This window comes from Aquila chrysaetos, chromosome 6 (genome assembly GCF_900496995.4).
Source record: "Aquila chrysaetos chrysaetos chromosome 6, bAquChr1.4, whole genome shotgun sequence".
Classification (NCBI taxonomy): domain Eukaryota; kingdom Metazoa; phylum Chordata; class Aves; order Accipitriformes; family Accipitridae; genus Aquila; species Aquila chrysaetos.
The window spans coordinates 8,797,125-8,820,217 of NC_044009.1; the positions used below are offsets into that span (position 1 = coordinate 8,797,125).

Here is a 23,093-nt window from a genome sequence, read left to right on the forward strand (position 1 = left end):
TCAGCCCTTGCCCTGGGCCCACCCCTGTGTCCTAGGCCTGGCACTGCCTCCTGGGCCTCGCCCCGGGCCTCCTCCCTGCGCCCCGAGCCTTGCCCCGGGCACGTTCCTGCTTCCTGCGCCCCATCCCGCGCCCGTTCCTGCCTCCTGCGGCTCACCCCGGGCCTCCTCCGTACCCGTGCGTCCCGAGCCTTGTCCCGGGCCTTCCCCCCTGCCTCTTGCCTTGTCCCGGCTCTCCTCCCGGGCGCCCTGCACCCCGTCCCTGCCTCCCGGCCCTACACCCGGGGCCTGGCCCCTGCTCCCCCCGCAGCCAGCGGGGCTCTCACCAGTAGTGCGTGAGGCGGCAGCGGCGGCAGCGGAGCCGCCCCGCCGCCCCGCGCAGCTCGCAGCGGCGGGACCCCTCCAGCGCCCGCCCAGCCCGCCCTCGCCGCGCCACCGCGTTGCCAAGGCGACACTTCCGGGTAATGGTGGCGGCGGGAGGGCGGGGCGCCGCGCTTCCGGCGGAAGGGGCGGGGCGGGCATGGCGGCGGCGGCGGCGGCGGGCGGCGGGGATGAGGCGGCGGCGGAGGCGCGCGTGCGGGCCTGGGCGGCGGGGCAGGCGGCGCGCGGGCGGCGCGTGGCGCTGGTGACGTCGGGGGGGACGCAGGTGCCGCTGGAGGCGCGCGCCGTCCGCTTCCTGGAGAACTTCAGCAGCGGGCGGCGCGGCGCCGCCTCGGCCGAGCGGCTGGTGGCGGCCGGTTACGGCGTCTGCTTCCTGCACCGGGCCCGCTCCGCCTTCCCCTGGGCGAGAGCCCTCCCGCCGCCCGGGCCCGCCCTGCTCGACGCCCTCCGCCTCACTCCCGGGCCGCCGCCCGGCGTGGCCGCCGAACCCGCCGCTCTCCCCGCCTTCCTTCCCGCCCTCCGCGACTACCGCCGCGCTACCGAGGCCGGGGCGCTGCTGGCCATCGAGTTCACCGGCCTGGCCGAGTACCTGGCGCTGCTGCGGGCCGCCGCCCGCGCCCTGGCGCCCTTCGGTACGGGGACGGGACCGGAGGGGGATCCGTGAGGGGACGGGGCGGCCCCGGGGAGGGGGGGGATCTGTGAGGCGGATCCATGAGGGGACGAGGCGGCCCTGGGAAGGGGAGCGGGGGGGGATCCGTGAGGGGACGGGGCGGCCCCGGAGAGGGGGTTGGGGGCCGTGAGGGGACAGGGTGGCCCCGGGGAGGGGTGGCCGCCTTCCCCCACCCCCGCCCCGGGGTGTCCCCCTGTGTGAGGGGATGGGGCAGCTCCGGGGTCCAGGCAGTCCCAGAGCCCGTGGGGCTCTGGCGTGAGGGGACAAGTGGGGCTCCAGCACCCCGGTATGAGGGTCTGAGTCATCCCTGGAGGCCGTGGGGGCTTGGTGTGAGGGGATGAGGTGGCTCCGGTGGGTGACAGTGTGTCTGAGGGGACCCCGGTGGGGGGGGGGGTCAGCACTGCTCTGCTCAGGACAGTGCTGGTAGGTGATGGGGGGTCTCTGAGGGGGGGCCCTGGGCTCCCTAGTTGTTGTTGTTGTTGTTGGGGTTGGCAGCCGAACCGGCTCTGGTCTGTTCTGGGGGTCCCTGGGGTGAGAGGAACAGGCCGGCAGTGGTGGGTGACCGCAGTTGTGTTTCTCACAGGCTCCAGTGTCATGTTTTACCTGGCAGCTGCCGTGTCGGATTTCTACATCCCCGCCTCGGAGATGCCTGAGCACAAGATCCAGTCCTCGGAGGGGCCCCTGCAGGTGAGGCTCCCGTGGGCACCGGCCCCCTCCACCGCCCCTTCCTCCCCTCCTGACATCTGGGCTGTCCCAGTGTCCTGCTGGGGTCACGGCTGCCTGGGGACTGGCTGTGAATAAGACCTGGGAAAAGTTGCAAAGCAGCGGCTCGCTGGCCAAAGAAGCGTGTGTTTTCACTGGCAATGGGAGGGAGAATTTCCACGGGAGCAGAATCCCATGGAAATATCCTTTTAAAGCTGTATATGCTGACAACGTGGAGATGAGTAGATGGTGGGTCTCAGCGGAAGAATAGTTGCTGCTGGAGTACTTGCCTTGCCTTCTTTCTGCTTAATGCTGGCAACAGCCCGAAGGTGTAGCGTGTGTCTCTGGTGCCCAGGTCCCTTTCAGCTATGGGAGCAGGTGGATCTACAGCTCTGTATATAACAAATATAAATTTGTTTAGTTTAGTTAGCTTTTAACAAGTTGCTAGCCTTAATTCTTTATCCTTAGCGTAGGAAGAATGAGACCCTCCCGATTTCCAGTGGCAGACCCAGAGGTTAAGAAGCCGGAGAAGAGAGACTCCTACTTTGTTCTCCATGCTTTGGCATATTTATGCTTTATGTGCCCTAAAGAGTTGATGGAAAGAAGGGTTAAGATTTGATAAGCTGCTTGGATTTTGGAGAGCTGAAAACTCGGACTTCTGCAGTTGTAATTCTTTTTTTAATCTTCCTCTGCTTAGGTTTATATTCCCAGAGTGGTTTTAGCACTTAAATAACAAAACATTTATGCAGTTACTGTGGGCCTGCTTCATTGCTTAAGAACACCCTGCTTATTGTTAATACCAGACCGATAACTTAATTTAGTTTTACAGTGCATGCCAGTGACATTTTAACCTTGTTTGGTGAGATCTGACCAAGTACTGCCTTGGAAAACTTCCCAGTGTAAATATAATATGAACTGAAGCTGGAATGTCCCTATCCCTCCTCCCCCATCTCTTCCTAATGTTGTAATTAGGAAGAGTAATGTTTTTACTGAAACTTTTCTCTACTGTCTTTCCCCAATGTAGATCACAATGAAGATGGTGCCAAAAATGCTGTCTCCTCTGGTCAAAGAATGGGCCCCAGAGGCATTTGTTATTTCCTTTAAACTGGAGACGGATCCCTTGATCTTAATCGATAAATCACGGCAGGCTCTGGAGAAATATCGTCACCAGGTGGTGGTAGCAAATATCCTGGAGTCGCGGAGAACCTCTGTTATTATTGTAACCAAAGACTCACAGACTCCATTGTCTCTTTCTGATGAGGAAATAGCGCAAGGCATGGAGATAGAGGAGAAGATAGTGAGCTATCTTCAGGGCCAACATACTGCATTTATAGAGAAGAAAGTCTGAGGACCGGCTCTGAAAGAAACAAGTGAAATTGTACTAGAGAGGGAGTGGAACTGGAGCCATTCTCTATCCCAGGTAAATAAAACAATCCTCAGTGAAACACTGTGGGAAAGGCTGCCGTCCAAAACAGTGTAACTTTTCTACAGCTCAGTAATGGTTATTGTTGCTTGCTTTGAAAAAGAAAAATACACTGAAGTGAAAACATTCCAAAGGATGATATTTGTTCTGGTGTCTAAGGAGGGAAAAGATATGTTGCTTTATTTCTGTCCCGTGGGCTGGGAGAACCGGGAGGTGGAGAAATGGTATATATGTCTGTATATAAAAGATTTTCTTGAGTCTGCCTCTTCGAAGTTTCTTTTTGAATTGTTGGACGGAAGGAATGGCACTTTGCAGAAAATAAGATGTGTTTTTGTGACTGGAGTGGAGCGACAAAGCTGGCAATCATCTGGTATTGAAAGTGGATGGTGAAACAAGTGTGGCAAAAGATGAAGGCGAATGAGGTGGTAACAACTTTGGAGAGCTTCTGTTGCTCCAGGGGGAGATCCAGTGGACCTACGCTTCAGGAACTCTGCTCAGAAACGTGGTTCAAAAAATAGGTATTGTAGCAGTGTCCCTAAAGCAGCTGTTTCACAAAGGTTTTCCTTCCATCTTGGGTGTTCGTATGTTGCTGGTGCGGGATAAAGGCAAGGAGGTGTGTGGCACGGAGCACAAGCGGTGGGTGGTCTCTGAGCGTGGCTTGAGGACAAGAGGTTGGAGAAAAGGAGTAGGCGATGAGGGTGGGGAGGTGAAAGCGGATGGGGTAGTGGTGATCAGCCTTGGGAGGAGAACTGCCTCTTGGCTGTTTGCATGGAGTTAGAACCGGGATGTTCCTGGTTTTCTCTAAAGCCTGCTTCCATAAGATTACTAACTTCTAAGCATATATTCTCGTGCTTGCAGGAAGCAAAGTGTGTAATTTTCTGGTAAAAAAACTTAACTGCAGCTCTCCCGCTGTCCATTGTGTGTCTATTTACACACTTTCTTTGAAATAAATTTGCTGAAAGTCTGTAAAGACAGACAGTAACAGACACAAGAATGCTGTTCTTGCACTTGAAGCCTCTCCAGAGGTGAGACTGTGCTCTATTTAAAACCACCGACCATTCAAGAAGGCAGCGGTACTTTTGTAGTGACTACGATCACCTGAAAATGAGGTATGCTCATAAAATGAGGAAGAGAAACCCAGCAGAGCAAGAAAAGAGCACGAGGATGGGCTCAGCGGATCAGGAGGGAGCATTGGAACACTAAAGGAGTATGATATGTTTAGTGATGGGAGAAACAGTCCAGATGAGTCAGGAGGGCTGAGATCCAGCTAGTAACTGAATCGGGAGAAGGAGCTAACGACTTCTACGTGGCTGGGACTGACACCTGCAGAAGGTGGAGAGAGAAGTGCAGTGGAGACTGTTGTCCGTAGATGTGGGAAGTGCCCATCGGAGATGTGCAAATAAGGGAAGGAGAAGATGGTGGAATGTCCTGTGCATGTTTGATGCGCTCACGGGCTCTGAGAGCTGCCTGTCTTCGTCTTCCAGGACGTAATCGATGTGTACGCCGAGTCCTGCTAGTTTAGGGGTTTCCCTTGTCTTTATTTGGAATCTTGCACTTCCAACCAGGGGTGGGCCAGCAAAGATGAGAATATAAAAACTTGTGTAAATTGAACGTGCCCTTGCAGGAGTGTTGGCAGAAGGGGTGGGAGAAGTGCAAAAACTGCTGTCTGGAGTATTTGGGACTTCCTCTGTCAGGTAATTGTGAAGGAGAGAAATAATCTGAACTTTTCATGGAGAAGACTCGGGCATCGGACCCTGCAGGAGTCTCAAGGGGCTGCACCGTGTGACTTGGGAACAGGGCTGCGGGCTTCCCTGCGTAACGTCTGCCCCTCCGTCTTCAGGAGGGTGCTGAAGCCCAGGCTGGGGAGACTTTCAAAGCTCAAACTAAGCCACAGCCATCCCGATCCGGTGTTGGTGATGGTCCTGTTCGGGAGGATGGGAGCTCCCATCCCACCAACATCTCTAGTGCTGGCAGTGTTTGGGCACCAGCCCTTCCCTTTGGGGATGTCTGGTGTGGTACCATGAGGAGGAAGCGGCTCCTGCAGGTCCAGGACCATCTCTACATCGCTTTATGAGGATCCCAGGCTCTGCTCTGTCAAAGGTCCTCACTGTGCCTCCTCTCCATGTCTTGGTCTTTGTCTACCGTCCTCTTGCGCAGCGCCTTCAGCTGGTGAGTCAGCTCTGCAGGACGAAGCCGGCTTTGTCCCTGGCAGTTTCTCCATCTCAGTTTCATGTAGGTGCTCGCTTTACCTCAGGGGAAGCCAGTCATCTCCCGCAGCTTCACGTGGGGTTCCGAAGAAAATCAGAAAAACCGTCAGCCCCTTTTGCTTGGTTTTTGGTGCTAGCCGTAAGCGTTTCAGTAGATCCCTTTGATCGTGCGGTGGACTTGAAGGGTGGGTGGAGACAGGGAGGCTCTAAACGCCACCGGTGTGGTGGCCAGGAGTGGGACATGTCTCCTTCCTTGGTCACCCGAAGGAGAAGAGGAACCCTGGCTGCCACCGCCCCGCGCCTGCCGCGAGGGGGCGTGTCCCGACGAGAGGAGGGGCGTGGCTTAGGCGTGCGGGGCGTGGCTTCGCGGCCGCCGGAGGGCCGGGCCGTCCGGAGCCCGCCCCCCGTTGCCATGGGGACGGGAGGGGACGGGCGGCGGCCCAGGCCCGCCGCCCATGGAGGCGGCCGCCGCCGCCGCCCCGGTGGGTGCCCGGGCTCGGGGAGGAGGGGGGGGGGCGGGTTGGTCCGGTGCGTCCCCGTCGCTCACGGTTCCTCTCGGTTCCCCCGCAGGCGGAGGCCCCGGTACCGGCAGAGACCGTCCGCCGCTGGCTGCGGGCGGAGGGCGCCGACCCCGCCGCCCCGGCCGAGGAGCAGCTGGGCCTGGCCTGGCGGCTGCTGCGACGCGCCGAGGCCCGGCTCGGCGACCTGGAGCGGCGGCGGGCCGAGGAGATGAGAGACGTAAGGGCCGGGAGAAGGCGCCAGAGTTACCCTTCGGTTTTTAACCCCTCCGGGCCCAAACACTCCCGTTTCCCCCTCTTTTTTTGCGGCAGCAGCAAGTTCATGGGTGTTCCCAGCCAAAAGCTGCTTTCTCTTGCCCTCAAGAACTCATGGGTGTGCAGCCCAGTTCCTCGTGTTGGGGTACCAACAAGCACCTAGAGAGCCCAGTGTCTCCCACAGAGCCGGGGTTGAGAGTCCCCCACATCCCAGCACCTTTGTACCTCCATCCCCTCCCGCCTTCCAGAACTTTCAGTCAAGTTTTTAACATCCCCAGATGTTACCAAGGCATAAAGAAGTAGCGTCCTACAAATGTGTGAGTTTATCCTGTAAACGTAGGGGGATGGAGAGCTATTTGTGCCAACAACTTGCTGGCGAGGTGTTGGTAAACGCGCTCAGGTATAGCCATGTCTTCTTTTATTTCTAGGTGGAAAGCTATGTGGGTCACGTCCGTAACCTGACGGAGGAACGGGATGCGATCACCACCGAATATGAAAAAGAAAATGAACAGCTCAGGCTTGAGCTGACACAGCTGCAGCTGCAGCGGGGTAATCCTTTCCCTCCAAAACACAGTCCAAGGAGATGCATTGACAGGTAGTGGTGTACAGGTCTTTCAGCAGAGCTGGTTTAAAGCTTCTTTGAGAGGAGAGCAGCCTTTCTCAGTGAGTTCTGCTAGACCAGTGTGCGTGGTATGTTGTTTGGGAGGTTGGCAGAAGTGTTAATGAAATACTAGAACTGATTTGTAATTGACTTAGAGGTTCTTGTCTGCTTTTACTGCCTTTATTCAGTGAATCGGACAGTTTCTCACTTCATGTGGCTCCGTTGTTGCACTAATCATCTTCCAGAGGGTGTTTGAAGAACAGAGTTGATGGTGCTGTTTGTTTTCAAACTCTGAATTATTTGACAGTGACTCCCTGGGTAATGGAGCGTTGAGCTGTGTTCCCACTGAAGTCAGTGAATTTGCTGTTGGCTTTGGTTTAGACAAAGTCCACGGTTTTTAAAACAACTTTGAAGGACAGCGGCGTGTTTGTGATGGTGATTCAAAACTTGTGTGTGCTTATTTTAGTATAGTCATTTTGTTTAAAAGAAGGTATTTCACTTATATTTCACTTCAGGTAATTTGCTTTCCTCTCAAACCCTGGGGTCCCTTCCAGTAAGGGCAGATATATTTTACTGAGTTTAGTTCTTGATTTTCTTCAGTCTTCCTAGTCTTCTGTTGTGCTTTGAGTACTGCTAGTAGCACACCATTCTCATTAACTCCTCCTTTTGTGGTGCATATTATCCCGGGCCTAAGGTAAAGTTGGGGGTGATAGTACAGCTTGAACAGTTTCTTTGTTACGCATGCTTTACTTGGGGCAGCAAATGTAGGAGTCTGGGGAAATCAATTGCAGTTTTGAGTCTCTGTTCAGTTTTGGCCAGCCTGTGGGTTTCAGGTTGCACATCTGATGGGAGAGACTTTTCAAAGATGGGTGTGCTTAAGCACTGCCTGAAAATCTGGTTCCTCTGGGCATGTAAAGCCATCGTTTAGTGTTGAAAATGCTGGTATGCAAGGGTTTAAATGACTAATGAGCCTTTGCGAGCATAGCTGTGGCAGAGAACTTCATTACTGGTTCTTCTCTCATCTTCCCCACGAGGTGGCAGGCGAATGACAAAAATGTCCCAAAAGCTGGGTTTCCATTTATTTCCTCGTAGTGGCTCTGCTGCTTTGGACTTTTCCCATTTTTTAGGGATTCTTGTAGCTGTTGAGCAATGGTTAACACTCGAATGGAAACAGAGATCCATGTCTATTACCCTAGTGGGTTGCTAATTGCAATCAAGCCATCCCTGAGGGGTTTTTGTGGTTCTGCGGTGCTTTGGTGTCATACGGTGTTTCTGTGCAGCTTTCTGGAGGAATGTGCTTTGGGATATTGCTGTCAGACTTTGGTTTTTAAGACTTGTTATTACCTTACTGATGGCATTAGCTGCAGTCCTGCAATATGCATTGATAATTTAGTGATCTGGGCAGTGGATGAAGCCTTGCCTTCCACCAGGCTGTCCTCTGCAGTGAGGGATGCCAGCACTGGTGTGTTTTGGGATCCTTGTAGATTGTTTTCTTGAGGGACTGGCTTTTTGCTTCGCAGGTCAGCTGCTTCACAAAAAAACCCACTGGCCATCTCTGGCACAGAGCACATGGATGTGCTTGTGCTTTAGCTACTGCACTTTCTCAAAGACTTCTGTCAGGCCTTTGCCTGCTCCAGGTCTCTAATGTACCTCTGCTGCAGGGTTCGATGCTGCGTCGCTGTGTCTATTCCCTGGGCCTCTGCTTCTCAGCAGAGTTTGTGCAAACCAACCCAGAGATGCCTCCTGAGCCCTGGTGGGGTGTAGGACAGGCCGAAGGTCTTGAACTAGAAGTTGGTTGTCCTCTGGGTCTTTACCCCCCTTCTTATTTTTGCAGGGCAGCTGGTTGTCTTTAGCAGGGACAAGATGATACTGCAGATGAGGTTGGAAACGGGGCTGGAGAAGGCTCTTGTGGAAAGGCAGACCCCGGTCTACTGGGATTGTTAAACAAAAATGTGGGCAAGGCAAGAACAGAGGATGGTGGTAAGGAGCTTTTGGGAGGCTTGAAATGATAACGAGTTCAGATGGGAAAGGGCAGTTGAGGACAGAGGCTTGTTCAAGCCTGTGGTACAAAGGAGGGGCCTGACCTGTGAACGGACAGGATCTGTCCTGATCTTGCTTGTAGTGGCAGCTGGGAGTCGTAGCTTTGGGGAGCTGAGAGCTCAGGAAGGGAAGGGGCAAACACTTGGGTAAATGCAGGAGATCACTTGGGTAGGCTCTTGGGGCTGAGCGTGCTCCCTCTTCTAAAAGCAGCCAAACAGATCAGAAGATCTGCTTGGTCTGAGGATTGCTGGGAGCAATTCGATCTGCTAAAACCTGTTTCTGATGATAAAAAGTAAGTTTCTACTTACACGTTTACTTCTTGGCTGGAACAGGCTCAAAGGGTTACTGCAGAGAGCAGCCACTTCTGGTTTTATGTTGAGCTATTGATCTGAGCTTCACCTCATTTGGTACCTCTGCCCAGAGTGAAATTTTTCCTTTCCTCGAGGCAGTTAACAATCCGTTTCCGATGGTTCTTGTCGAATATGCCTCAGTGTTTTTGGAGGGCAGATCGATAACTCATGTGCTGCATTACCAAAAGCCTTTCTGAAAAACAAATGTAATGGCAGTAAAACACAATGCTGTTGGGGGCTTGCCTCAATTTGTTTAAAAAGTGAAACAAAAAGAATAAATAGTTGTGGCCTGAGCTTGTTTATTGTAACAGCTGTACTGCTTAAATGTACCCAGCATGGACCAGAGGATGCAGCTTCTGTGGTGGGTGTGAGGATACCGGTGAACTGCTTATTTCTGAGAAACTTCTGGGGGTAAGACACCTTTGCAAATATAAAACTCGCTTCCAAAGAAGCAACTGCAGAGGTGGCGCAGGAGATACTTGCTAGCGGGAACACATCAGTGCACTGGTATAATGTTGCTTGTACGAGGCATTTGCTGTTCTCAAGTAGGACATGTTAGATGTGGTAGGGAAGGTGTTTGAGATACTTGTAAGAAATTAGTGGGCTTTTACAAGCAGGTAATCTGTGCTGTGTATGGCAGACTCCCTTCATCCTCACAAATCTTTTTTCCTCTTCAGCCTGTGGAAAATTTCTAGGTTCCGTTACCCCAAACTATACTGCTTAATATTGTTTTGCAGGTTGGGTGTAAGGGAAGTACTTGCAAGCGAAACTGTCAATGCAGAAGCCAGCCATGTGAGTTCAGACCATTTGTCCTAAAGGGAGATGGTTGTCCCATTTCTGGCCATAAAGCAGAGCAGCTTTTGGCTTATTTTAGATGGGATTTGGCAAAACTGTGGGAGGAAACTGCAAGGTAGGTTGGAGGCAAGGGGGAGTTCAGTTTAGTATGAGCTATGGGCTCTTCATAATGCATATGGAGCAAGTGGCCAGCTACTTTTAAATTGCAAAATGCAATGTTTTGCTCAGCTTCATGCAGGAAAGCTGCAAGTCAGCCATGTTTGACCTCTTCATTGAACAAGCTGTAATTTATAACCAGAGGGGAAGGCGAATGGGAAACCGCAGGCTGTTTTCCATCCACGGGCTGGACAGAGCTGACTGCAAAATGCAGAGTGGAAACATGCGATTGATTTGAGCCTTAGGATGTGATTGCACTGGGTCCTCTGTTAAATCCAGTGTGTGGAAATGAAGAACAGACTTGTCCAGAGCTGTGCGTGTATCCTGTGTAACAGTATGAGGAATATTTGCTCTGCTTAACTTTAGATGTCTAACTCTAGCTCCCTAAGCAGTGAAAGAGCATGAATATTCCTCTTTCCTCCATACAAAACCCACAAGTCCCCCCAGTTCCTATCCTACAGCACTTGGAAACCTTTATAATCTGGTTTGGGCTCGAAATTGGGAGCAGCTTTTGTTGGTTTTCTTTTTAATATGAATTACATAGGGAGGTTTTGAAAAACCCTTCCTTAGCTTAACAAGCTACTGGATCCAGTGCACGTGTTGCTGCCCTGACCATGTGGGAGACCAAAGGTTCCTCATATTCTCCTGGCAGATAAATTTCCAACCATGCAAACGAGGGGCTCTTTTTAACAACTGTTTGTTGCACAAACACAATGATGCCTAGCCATAAACCAACTTCTCTTGCAAAGGTCATTGTCATCTCTTTGCCTTGGAGGCCAGTACAGAGGCTTCCCAGCTATAATTTTGGGATAAATGGTGAAGAATTGGAAGTCTAATTCTAAAATTATGTTTTTGCTCCTTTAATCCTACAGGAGACCTTCAAATAACAGGTCTGTGTTACCAGGAGCAGTCCTTAGCCTGTGTTTATAGCTGGTTTTGGAGGAATGGGTCAGGAGCCCTGTTCAGGGAGTGATTTCTAAGGTCATGTTTTAAGAAGTACTCTGAGTCCCTTTGTGCCCATGGGGTGCTGTTTCTCTAACTCCGCTTCAGACCCTCGTTGGTTCTCCACCATGCTTTCCTACCATATCACATGGCATACAGCGCCCCGATCTCCCCCATGGGCTGTGCACAATGCACCAGGTGCTGCTGTGCATCACTGCTGTGCATGGGGAAAAATAAAAGATACTCAGATCTACCTCCCTACCAAACAGTCCTTAGGAAAATAGTGATGCTCTGCTTATATGAGTGATATGGTATTTTATGTGACTTCTTCCAAAGAAAATGTTTATGTGACTGCATGTCCATCTGTTTGGTTTCTCTCAATGCCTATTTAATCTGTTGTTTTGTTTCCACCAAGCTGTATTAAGGGTTAAAAGGGTCGAGGATAACCAGGTTGGTGAAGCTTAGCTGCTGGGTAGAAGAAAATGGTCGTAATAACTCCCCTACTTAAAACAAGGCAGGAGAACTTGGTCTAGACGTAGCAGGTCCTATCACTTGCTTGGCAGGCAGGGTAATGGATGTCAGGAGAAACATTGGGACAGTGGGAATGGGGCTGAGATAAGAACAGGGGATAGGAGGCAGAAAGGGAAGTGAGAAGCAGGAGAAGAGACTACATGTTTTACGAGCTCTTGGTGAGCTCCAGGGCTGTTGTGGTGGGGAGCGTTTAGAGGAGCTAGGATGCAGATCTGGAAGGAATTGGGCTTCGTTTGTTCCTCTGCTCACAGAAAGCCTTGTCTTGCAGAAGCCCAGCTGAAGGAGGTCGAGGAGATGCTGGAACAGGAAGGCTTGTCCGAAATAGCTCACAGTAATGCCAGCGAACAGATTGCTTATTTACTGGTGGAAAGAACGACGCTGCTGGAGAAACTGGAGATTGCAGATCAGAAGTTGAATTCACACAGCTACATAGACAGGCTGTGTGCGGCACAGCTTCAGGTACCTCCTGCTTTAGCTTCTCAGGCTCACTGAAAGCGTGCTGGGGAAAAGGATGTCTCTGAGATACTTTTTAAAGTAAAAATATTTCTCCTATCTATGAGGACACTGTAGATTCTTAATGCTGAAGTTGATTTCTTTATTAGTTTTCACACTTGTGTCTTTACACTTGATTTGCTCCCACATCTTGCATAGGGATAGTGAACAGGATTAATTTTAACAGAGAACATTGAAGAATGTGAAGAGTTGGTCTGAGGATCTTCATTGAGCAATAATGACTTTCTATTAATCCAGATTTCCTGATGATCCAGTACTTAATTTCAGATGACCGAGTTCCCCTGAAAATCATTAATTTAAGAAAAATCTCTTCCCTTGTCTTCTAGCTGCTGAGCTAGAGGATGGAAGTTAAGCAAACCTCTGCTTACAAACTGAGTTCAGTAAATAAATTTCACAGCATGACTTGATGATTGGCAGGTTAGAGAGGACCATCCATGTCTTGATTTTTTGCTTTCTGAGGTCGAGATGAAGAGCACTGACAAATGGTGGAGGAGCAGCAGCAGCTACTGTCTGTTGGAGAGACAGTTTGTGACCGATCACTTCACTTAGGGAGATCTCCCTCCCACCAAGGCCCCCGACTTCCATCTACTCCTGAATACGGCCATTTCAGGCAACTGGAGCCCAGGAGCTGCTGGTTCTCATAGCTGTTTCTCCCACATTGCTGTGCTTACTGGCCTCATCCATAACTTAATTCTGACAGTAATGGCTGTCAGATGTACAGGAGCACAAAAATTGCTGTACTGGGCCAGGTCCAGAGCCTGTTTAGCCCTGCAGTATTTGTGATACAGTGTTAAGTTTTTCTTGTTTTTCCCAGTCTCCTCCTGCCGCTTCAGAAGTCGCCAGGCCAGGTTGCCCGTCTGGAGGGAGAGGGGTTGCTCCTGCCTGGGGACCCAGTGGGTGAGCTTAGGGGAGAAGGCTCCAGGCTGCAAGGGGGACACAAGAGGGCCAGGAGCTGCAGCCCCTGCAAAGCACAGCCAGCCAGGATTCATAGGAAAGCCCTCCTGGGGACAGAGGGGACTGGCAGGGTTTGGTGACCTCGAAGTTGGAGTTGGCTGGGGCACAAGCAGGTGGAAGACTTGCAGACAGACCAATTCATTGCCGTCTCATCTTCTGTCACTATCTTGAACTTTCTACAGTTTTAAGTTTCTGGTTTTTCATTCTGATAAAACTGGTTTGGAGTTTGAAAGCTTATTGGCCTTTTTTGGGTGAGCTTGCTGAAGGAGGAAGGCTTGGCAGACCTGCTGCGAAGCTCAGCTTGGTTTGGGCTGTGTTGTGCCATCATCATTCACCAGAAGGCAAATGCAAAACCTCAGAAGACAGTGTCATAGGAGGGCAAATATGTTGTGATAGGTCATCACAAATGCTCTCCTTGCCTCCAGTGGCGTGCAGTGTCTGAACCAGAGGTTCTATCGTTGTGTCTAGTAGTCCTTGATTAATTTTTATCTTCCATGAATTTGGTTGCTTGTTAAACCCATGCAGTTTTCTTAATATCCTCAATATCTTACAGTGAGGAATTTCACAGTTCAGCTACTGTCACATGAAGTTCCTTTGTTTCAACCTACCATCTCCTGGCTTTGTTTGATGCTCTCCAGCTCTTGTATTAAGAGGCAGGAAACAATTGCCTTTTTATCTGCCTTTTCTGTGCCACTTGGGATTTTACTGACTTGAAGAGCATCCCTTTCTGGCTGGAGAGCCCTAGTCTGCCTAACTATTGTAGGGCTGGGTGTCATTCAGGATTCATCCATGGTACAATAACACCTTCGGATGTAAATATCCACCTTGGAATCAAAGAATCTGTTTGCAGTGAGGTAGAGGAACTTCGCTAATGCGCTGTCTCTTGCTCTTGGATACAAAATGCCTCTCTACGAATCCTGAATAATCTACCCGTGAATGCCTGTCACTTGGTACAAATGTTTGCTGCAAACACGTTATTTTTTCCTACGGACCAGCGTAATAGAAACCCCACTGTAGTTAAAAAGGGGAGACAGAGCTGTAACCTTCCAATTAAGTGCCAGTTAACCGTATCTGCTACCGAGCATTTACCGGGTGTGACTGGATTTGCTCTTCCTTCAGTGCCACAGCTGAGTAAGGGAAGTAGGTCCAGGGCAAATGAAGGATGCAGATGCCTGCAAGTCTGGTGTTGAATCCAAACCTTCTTGCACGGACCTTGTCCTTCTGAGGATGCAGCTGACCTCCTAGCAGTCCCTTCTCAGGACCGTTCTTTCTAATGATCCTGTAATTAACATGTTTCTGTAACAAGACTGGTCTTGAGTGCTGGATAAGGATGGAGAGAGTGTTGTTGCACCTGGGCTGGGTGAAGGACAGAGCCCCAAGGCAAAGTCTTGTACGTGGAAATAATATAGGCTGTCTATGTGTGAAGAACAATGTGGAGTTTACTTGAATTCCTCCTGGTACGTGGTGCCAGAGTCCCCTAGTAGGTAGACAGGCCTATAAATACCTGACTTTGACCCACTTTTCTTGCAGCTGTTTAGAGGAATGAGACTTATTAAAGGAAAATGTATTCTTGCATGATCAAAACACATTATAAGCTTAATGCTCCTCATTTCTAATCAAATGCAACTTCTCTGCAGTTCTTATACTGGGCACCTTGTTTTCTGTATTTTTAAAACCAGGTGAAAGATACACTGGAGATCTATTTTTCAGGAAAACAGTTCCTCTAAAGCGGACTGTTTATTCTCCCCAGATGATGTCATTGCTGTCCATGCTTGTGAACTAGAAACTGTTGATTAAGCACTCCATTGTTTGGGGTAGCATCACACTTGTTTTACAGAATCATTAGAGTCACAGCAGTGTTACAGGTTAATAGGTTAATTGCTCTTGTTACTCTGTTTACTGGAACATGTAGCCTTTCTTATTCGCAAATGACCTGTTACGTACTTGTTTCACTCTTAAACTGGAGGTCCAGATATGTTCCTGTCTGTTACAGAAATGAATGCAGCTTTTAGCTAGACTGCTCAAGCATAATTGATTTTTTTTGATGCATCCTCGCTAATGCAAAAAGCCGTGGTACAAACATGCATCTTTGTGTAGTCATCTCTAATATATACGTGGGGAAGTGCTTTCTGAGCTCTGGTAGAAGGCATGGCATGTACAAGCACACTCACCTCTCTAGAGCCAAGGTGCAAAATAATGACAACCAACCTCCTGAGCATTAGCAAATCCTTGATGCTGGTTTATATGTGCAGGCTGCAGGGGAGCAGGAATCCATTATCTTGATAAGTGGTTCAAAAGAAAGGGACATGGGGAAGTAACCCAGGGTTACTCTAATAAAGTGAGTCAAGCATGCTCAGCCCCAATACATTTCTTTGGGCAAAGCTGAGCCTACAGGCTCTAAAAGGAAGATGCCAAGGAGATCATAGGTTTAAAAAAAAATAAAAAATAGTGAACCCATGGAGTTCCCAGTACTAGCGGAGACAACTGAGGGATTTTCACAAGGATTTGAGATAAGTCTGGTTGAAATGTTCTCTTCAAATATAAGGTATGATTACAAAACCCCTTCTAATCAAGATATGTTGAAACTGCAAATCCTACACACTGGTGTTGAGGGATACATGGCAGCATGCTTTCTGGTGGTGGTGATTTATTAAAATATCTTTCAGTGCAAGGATGAGTTTGGTCATGTTCATCAGTCACTGAAAGATGAACTCCAACAACAGCATGAATCCGCGCAGCTTACTGGAGAGACAATGAATAAGGTAATATGTATGCACAGTTTCTTGCTGATGACATGGCATGTAGTTTAGATTTCAAGCAGTGGGTCTGTTCTTGAGCATGCTGTGAGTTTTTTGGTTTTTTTTTTTATTGTTTTTAGCTGATGGGATGCGAGTGAGCTCTGAACTTCAGGCTGTGCAACCACATGAGCCTGGTGCTAAGCATGAGTTAATTGCTTCTGCTGAGAGTCAGGGTTAACATCTCCCCAGCTTTGGGTCAGGGCTGGCTTGTAAGCACTCACCTGCCTTTAATGGTATGGAGATGAGTGGACCAAAGTCAAGGGGGTGAGAAATAGCTCTTTTTATATCAGCTGAAATGACTTTTCTGCAGAATCACAGGTGAGTGGGAGCAGTGTCTTTGTCCTGCACTCTAGGATCAAGTGCAGACTGGAAGAGGAGGTTAGCAGCATGAGGCTGGCTTGGGGCTAGCCATGGGACCACAAATGTGCAGAATTGAATTGTCCTTGGACCAAACTGTCACGGGGTGTGGTGGAGCCCTCTCATTGGAAAGCCTCATATATTATGTGTTTGAAAATGCATTGTAATTAATGGCATTGTCTTGAGCAGGGAAAAACAGAGCCTTGTGTAGGAAAACAGCCACAGCATGCTGGTCTGCACCTGCTTTTTGGCATGTGTCCATGGTGAAGAGGGTTATTCACTGTGTGTCTGTCTCTTGCCTCTGCAGTGGCTTCCCCGAGTTCACCTGCTTTCTGTTTGTGTTGCCGCCCCTGTTCTGGTGGGCCAGGAGTAGTGCAGAGGGGGGAACTGCCTTGTGGTTGCATCGCCAGGAGGGTTATCTCATTTCTTTTGGAGCATTAGCCCCTGTGTTTCAGTCCTACAGAGAGGAGCTGGAGAGGGAACAAGCATCACGTGCAAGAGTTGAACGAGATCTGGATGAGGCCACACAGAGGCTGCTGATGGCCCAGGAGGAGATCCGGAGGTTGACAGATGAGCTGGATGCACAAAGAAAGGAGCAGAGCAGAATCGGTAAGTGCTTCTTTTGTGGCTGCGTGCCACTCCTAATTACTGGCCTGCATTTAGACCACCCCTGGTTAGTGTAAGCCTTGGACTTCTCACCCGGGGGAGTTGGAGGCAGGCTGTCCTGTGTCTCTCTGCTTGTAATGTGGAAAAATCAGTGTCAGATGTTACCTGTACCTAGGATATCAGAATGCAGTCGTTAACAGTCACAAATCAATTAATTCTGAGTGGGGAAAACTGAGACATGGGGTTATCTGATCTGTGATTACAGCAGCAGGGTCTTGACTTCCTCTCCCTGGCTCATATGCAGGCAGAAATTCATGCCCTAGGAGGGGATGGAGAGGAAATGATGACTTGGTCCAGAAACAGAGTAGCTAAAGTATATTGTACACAATGGTAGCACAGCTGGACCGCTCATCTCTAGGTTCTTCAGATGCTATGTTTGGGATGCTGCCTTGTTAGGAGCCATTAACAAGTGCACATAACTGGAGCTTATCAGCAGTCTTGAAGTGACTGGTTAGATTCTTATCACTGCTGATATTTGCTTAACCTCCTTATTGAAATAACTGTTGTTGACCAGCCCTGAAATATTACATTTATTTTTAAATACTGACTGTAAAAATAAACAGTTTTCTGGTGGGAAATCAAACTACTTGATAAAGCTCCTATTGGAGTGGTCCTTAAAGCCAGGTGCTTCACTGCTACCTCCTACAGGACATTTCCCAAGCAAAACACTGATTTCTGGATGCTTTTTCTCTGGGTTACTTATGTTGTCCCCAAATCTGTGATGCAGAATTTCAGTGGAGAACAGCAAAATGTGATGAGATAATGTTCCTGCCCCATGTGCCTTTGCAGAGACTGACTTACTTATGGAGACTGGTACCACCTGGGTAGGGTTTATGTGTGAATTGCAGGTCCTGATGCTGACCTCACAGCTCATGCCCAACACTCAGACCTAGCTAAACCTTCTAGTCAGCCTCCAAAATCATTGTTTTCAGCCTTTTAATCAAAGGCAGGGAAATGAGCACTCTGTGGGCATCTGCTTTGTGTATCGATTGATACACGTGCGTCCCTGGGGATGGAGCGAGCATTGTACTGCAGCCTCCAAACAGTACTGCTTCTCCAGATCATGGACGGGCTGCAGTGTGCGACTCTTCTCAGTGGATTGTAGCCTGCGTGTTTTATAATCTTCTTAAATATCAAATGAATATAAGGCTTTCCAAACTGTGAGTAAGGGTTTAATGCTTGTTATGTCTGTGTGGTTTATTATGCCGCAAGTATTAGTGTGCAAAATTAGTGTTATAACATCTTACTGGCTTCCTCGATGATGTATATCTACATGCCTTCTCCTCCTGATGAGCTTCAGAGGCAAGTGCTCTATAAATAAATTGATTTTCTAATACAAACCTAAAATGAAATCTCTGATCTTTAGTAACACTCCACTTAAACAGTGTATTTTTGTTCAATGATAACTTGCAGCTGCTTGCCTGTATTGAAGAGAAAATACAAGATTGCTCCTGGCCAGTTTGTAGCCCAGTTATTGGGTTTTCAGTGATCAGAGATTTTAAATTGTGTGTCTAGCTAGCTGCTGCTTTTTTTGTTTGTTTCATTTTCCTTCAACTCTGTATTTAACAAAGTGCAAAATGTTGCAGAGTTTAGCGTTCAGCATACAAATGGACTGCCACAGCAAAACTGTCTCTATTATCCTTGTAGAATCAGCCTCATGGTCAGCCCTGCAAGCACCTGAGAGCCGGGAGGAAGGGGTGAATGAATGGAGAGAGAGTGGTAAGTCACACTGTTTACAAGCGGAGAAGATCCAGAATTTTATCAAGGCTTTCTGTAGTTGTAAATGGGCTTTTCAGCAAATGAACAGTTTGGTAGAAGGGGTTCCTTGCCTTTTATTTTAAATTACAAAACTGAAAATCCAGTATCAAAATCCTTGTTTGAAACAGGGTTGGGTTCCCCACCCTCTCCCAACACTGGGACCAAGAAAGAAGATATGTTTTTATTTTTGCCTAAATAAAAGTAAAATTTAAGCTGAAATTTCCCGTGCCTAGCATTAAGCTGAAAAGGGAAAAATCTTTGTTCACCTTTTCTGTAAGAAAAAACTGTCTTCTCACTAGTTTTTATTAGGATACCACTGTATATTTGGACATGTTTATGTTAATATGCTCTTAATACAAACATCTTTTCCTATTTCTTGCACTTGAAATACTAGGTAGTCTGCATTAACTGGTGTGACGGTTGCATATGTTTATTGATTCAGACTTGAAGGTTGGTATGCAACCATAATTTTTACTGTACAGGCCATTTCATAAATATTAATGCTAGCACAACACTGATACATTAACTGTGATTGTGCTTCTGCTCGTAGCAAATAATGAATTTTAGGATGAAAATAAGAAATTTGGCTGTTTGGGTTTTTCAAAGCTTACCCTAGTTATCTGTCAAACCCATACCTAAATATCTGAGGTGAGGCATTTGCCATGATCTAGAGGTAAACTGTATCCCTGGAATAACTATGGAGAGACTGCTGTGCTCCTGTAATAAACATAGCACTGCTGTTGAATCTGGATCTCCAGAAACATAAACCTCTACTATGTGAGTAAGAGAATGTGTTCCTGTATGTACGGGGAACTCCCCTCTGTGCTGTTGCACACATACGCCTGTGCATAAGGGCAATGCAATTTCAGAATCCTTATTCATGTGTTAGCTCCCCTCTGAGCTTGGTGGAGGTCAAGGTCCAAACCAGTGTTGGTGACCTGTTTTTTCTGTTCTGTACAGACAGGACTGAGCTACAGAAGGCCATGGAGCACAACAGCAGACTGGACAAGGAAATTCTGGCGCTGCGAGCACGGGTCCAAACACTCGACTTGGAGAGAAAAGCGTTCCTTGATCTGGTGAGTACCCATCTCCTGCTGCTGGATCTCCTGGTCTGCCATGGCACCAACGAGCCTCTGCGTGGCCAACACTGCTGGGCTGGCTCCTGACATTCAGTCCTACTCCTTAACCTGCCCTGCCTCTCTCTTTCCCCTCTTTTCTATAGCAAGTCTTTTCAGAGCTGTGGTTCTGATCTTTCATGGCTTGTGGAGTAATAAACTTTGGGAAACAGGCAGAATAAATATCCAAAGAGTGTTTTAAAGCATCTGCTGTTACTGCAGCCCTGAAAAAATTCAGCTCTCATAGCATCCTTCAGTGCAGGAGGAGTTTGATGCTTCACTGAACACGGAGGGGACTGTGCATGCTCAAACTGAGCATGTGCTTTAGGGATTGCGTTGTAGGGCCCTGAAATACATGTTTTTCTGTGCCCAGTGTACAGGATCAGGTCGATGCTTTCTGTCACTAGCCAACGTTTGCAAAAAATCAAGTGGGTAAACAGAATAAGCAACATTTCTACCTTTTCTTGAGGACTGTTATTAAAGACAGCAAATAAGTGTAGTCTAAACCCCCAAACTAGCTATTTTTAAAACAATTTTAAATTTATGCTCATGTTTTGATACCTCTCAGCCTCCTTGGCTGCATTAAAATGTGGTTACGTTGATTTGCTCAGTAGAAGATAGACTTAATCCTTTTGATTTTGTGTGGGCTTTCTTAAGTGAATTACTTACATTACTATTAGTTAAATGCTTAGTGTTATGTTACTAGTAGTTAAATACTTGAGGTACTACATTTAGGATTCTCTGAATGCAATAATTTTTATCAACAAGATAGTTCCTTACTGAGATTGCCAATAGTGAGTGAATATAACAGTCTGTTTCCCATTAAAATGTGCCATTTGGCACAAATTCTGTTTCTGTTCTTAACTCTCAAATTCTTTATATCAGTCCTTCAACAGCCAATAATTGGTTGCCAGCAGCCTATAATTACTTACACCATCCCAGCACAGATAGCTCAGCAGCTGCCTTGCGGGCCTCTTGGATTAAAATGAGTATTTTTAAAGTAATACGAGTATCTCTGAGAAATACCATGCCCATCTCATTACAATAATATCTATTGAATATAATTTATTCACATTTGAGGATTTAAAAATTTTTGTATGTAGTTCTGTTCCTTGCATTTAAAAAAGTTGCTGGTTCTTCCTTAGCACAGCATCTAAGCATATCTGTAATCTCAAACCTTGTATTTACAGGACAGTCTGTTTCTGGGTCTGCAAAAAAAATTACGTAATTTAGTTCACATTCCTCAGTTTACATTTTTTTTATTCCAAATAACATTTTCTTTGCTTTAGGACATTGCTTCTTTCAGTCACTATGTATACATACACCTGTATATATATTTTTTTTCTAAATCTATATTAAAAAGAATTATAAATACACAAAAAATACACAGATACAAATAAGGTATTGTTTTCTCTGTACAGAAAAAAAATATAGCCAGATTGAGATAATTTCCAACCAACCATGTTGTTAAGCTAAAAGCAAATTACCTTTGTTCCTTAGGAATGAGGTTTAACTGTTGGTATAGAAGTTAGAAAACCATGATTTTTAATTTGTAGAAGCTGAACATGTACTTTATTACAAGCCACAGAAATTCTGCATCCTGAAGTCTTTTTTTCTGGCTGCAAGAGGAGCGGGCTGGCCAGTTGACTCTGGTTTGGTTGTCTGTGGGAGACTGACCTCATCCCTACCATGTGCTCCACCAGTTGGAGTATTGAGCCTTAACTGTGCAGGATTCGGTTGGTGTCTGTGTGGTGTGAGTGAGTCTGTGTGAGCGGGCTCTGCAGGTGCCTGTGGGTGTGGATGGAAGCTGAAGAGACTGAAGAAAGTAAAAATGCATGCTGAGAAGGTGGTGTGTGAAAGCTTTGCAAGGGCTGAGAGCTCCAGAGACTAGCAGTGCTGTTAAATTCGGGAAAAAAAAAAAAAAAAAGATAAAGCTGGGACACTAATGGTCCACTGAACCTGTGCAAGGTCCCTAGCATCGACCGCGTGAGGCTCAGATGGCATCCACGTGTGCTGCTGGATACGCTTGAAGAGTACAGGATTATATCTGCATCTGATGAAGGTGAGCACTGTCTGCAGGATTTCATGAACACCCATCCAGAAGCCACTGCGGTACAACCCTCCACCTCTGAGTAAATGGCTGGGGTTGGCCTCCCAGCTATTGCTCCAACCAGTAGCCAAGAGTGAGTGTGCGAGTGAGTAAGTGACTGTGTGGTGTGAACAGTTGCCTGCTAATAATAATATTATATTGGTCCTATCGATAACAGCAAAGACTAAAAGTTGTCTTCAGAAGTAGTGGTTGTGATCTGTCCAGCCCTCTGCCTTCAATCCCGTTTGGTAAAAGGGGATGTACAACATGTGCATGATCAGTAACTGAAGTAAATGAAGAAAAATCGTTTACCCTTTAATACAGTGCAACATTCCCCCTTTTATTGCTCTTTACCTCTCTAAATAGTCTGAGGCCACCCAGCTGGAATAGCCACATGATGTCAAACAATCCCTCAAGCTGAGTGGTTAATATTAATAAATCTGCAGTTTATCTACAGCAAATTTGAGGGGAATTTTAATTCTCTAAGACGGCAGGATGAACGTTCACCAAAAATAAAAGCAAGTGTTTTCCTTTTGAAGGTTGAACAGCTCAAAGAGGAGATCTGTGAGTATCAGAAGAGTGAGAAGCAAGGACTTCCATTGCCTGCGCCAGCCGAGACTGAAGAAGTCGCTGCGTCCTCGCTGCAGGTATTTTCAAGGGCTTTTTGTTTGCCATTCTAGAAAGCAAATTGAGCAAACAGGCCCCCCTCTGCATTTCAGCCCCATGCCATAATTGAAGATGCGTGGCTTGTAGTGCAGAAACGCATGTGTTCTTCTTTCTATGTATGCATGAGTGCATCCTGTGCAGGTGTGATGTAGGATTTATGCTGGGCCTGACAAATACACTAATGTGTAGAGCATGTCTCTTGGCGTAAGCCAATACCCACTAGTGCCTTCACATTATTATGGGTCTTGGGTGGGTTTTGCTCCTATGGCCAGTGGATCATCTAATGCAGATAGATGTAGATGATGTAGCTCATGTTTTCTGGTTGTCCTGTTTATTTATGAGAGACTCCGGTAGCTTTGGAATCACATTGTGCTAAGATTTCACTCTTAATTATGTGCTAACTTTTCATTTTCTCTTGAGACACAAGGCACAATGGATGAAGGGAGGATTGAAGGAGACTGCGTTTCAGGCAAAGCTGGCTCAGATCAAGAAGACAGATATCAGGGTAGTGAAACATTTCATAAAAGGTGAGCAGTGTAGAAATCCTTCACCTGTTGTATTTTCACAGTGGCTTATCTGGCACTCTGGTTGCTGGTATTCTGTCTTGCA

At 47.8% G+C, this 23,093-nt stretch overlaps 2 protein-coding genes across 13 annotated transcripts in view; both read left to right on the plus strand.

Moving 5' to 3' along the window:
- Positions 1-502: 502 nt before the first annotated feature.
- PPCS (phosphopantothenoylcysteine synthetase) lies at positions 503-3,430 on the plus strand. Its single transcript, XM_030016550.2, has 3 exons — positions 503-1,010; positions 1,632-1,735; positions 2,775-3,430. Exons 1-3 carry the CDS (start codon positions 518-520, stop codon positions 3,096-3,098), a joined length of 921 nt encoding a protein of 306 aa, XP_029872410.1. The 5' UTR covers positions 503-517; the 3' UTR covers positions 3,099-3,430.
- Positions 3,431-3,640: 210 nt separating this feature from the next.
- Positions 3,641-23,093, plus strand: part of CCDC30 (coiled-coil domain containing 30) — a 39,109-nt gene continuing 19,656 nt past the window's right edge. For 3 of the 12 annotated variants that reach the window (XM_030016539.2, XM_030016543.2, XM_030016540.2), the window contains exons 1-10: positions 3,641-5,519; positions 5,951-6,118; positions 6,582-6,702; positions 11,837-12,027; positions 15,702-15,797; positions 16,646-16,799; positions 18,504-18,575; positions 19,575-19,690; positions 22,358-22,465; positions 22,905-23,011. In XM_030016539.2, the coding sequence (XP_029872399.1) occupies positions 5,244-5,519; positions 5,951-6,118; positions 6,582-6,702; positions 11,837-12,027; positions 15,702-15,797; positions 16,646-16,799; positions 18,504-18,575; positions 19,575-19,690; positions 22,358-22,465; positions 22,905-23,011 (1,409 nt within the window). In that variant the 5' untranslated portion in view covers positions 3,641-5,243. Of the gene's footprint in view, positions 5,520-5,817; positions 5,863-5,950; positions 6,119-6,341; positions 6,471-6,581; positions 6,749-9,881; positions 10,055-11,836; positions 12,028-15,701; positions 15,798-16,645; positions 16,800-18,503; positions 18,576-19,574; positions 19,691-22,357; positions 22,466-22,904; positions 23,012-23,093 lie in introns of those variants that run through there. The other 9 variants (XM_041124465.1, XM_030016541.1, XM_030016542.2 and 6 more) reach the window with 9 other exon arrangements.

Excerpts from the sequence above, each read along its gene's own strand:
- PPCS (XM_030016550.2), top strand. The coding sequence starts at position 518 with ATGGCGGCGGCGGCGGCGGCGGGCGGCGGGGATGAGGCGGCGGCGGAG. Across the intron at positions 1,011-1,631 it reads CCGCGCCCTGGCGCCCTTCG|GCTCCAGTGTCATGTTTTAC; the intron begins GTACGGGGACGG and ends TGTTTCTCACAG. Across the intron at positions 1,736-2,774 it reads CCTCGGAGGGGCCCCTGCAG|ATCACAATGAAGATGGTGCC; the intron begins GTGAGGCTCCCG and ends TCCCCAATGTAG.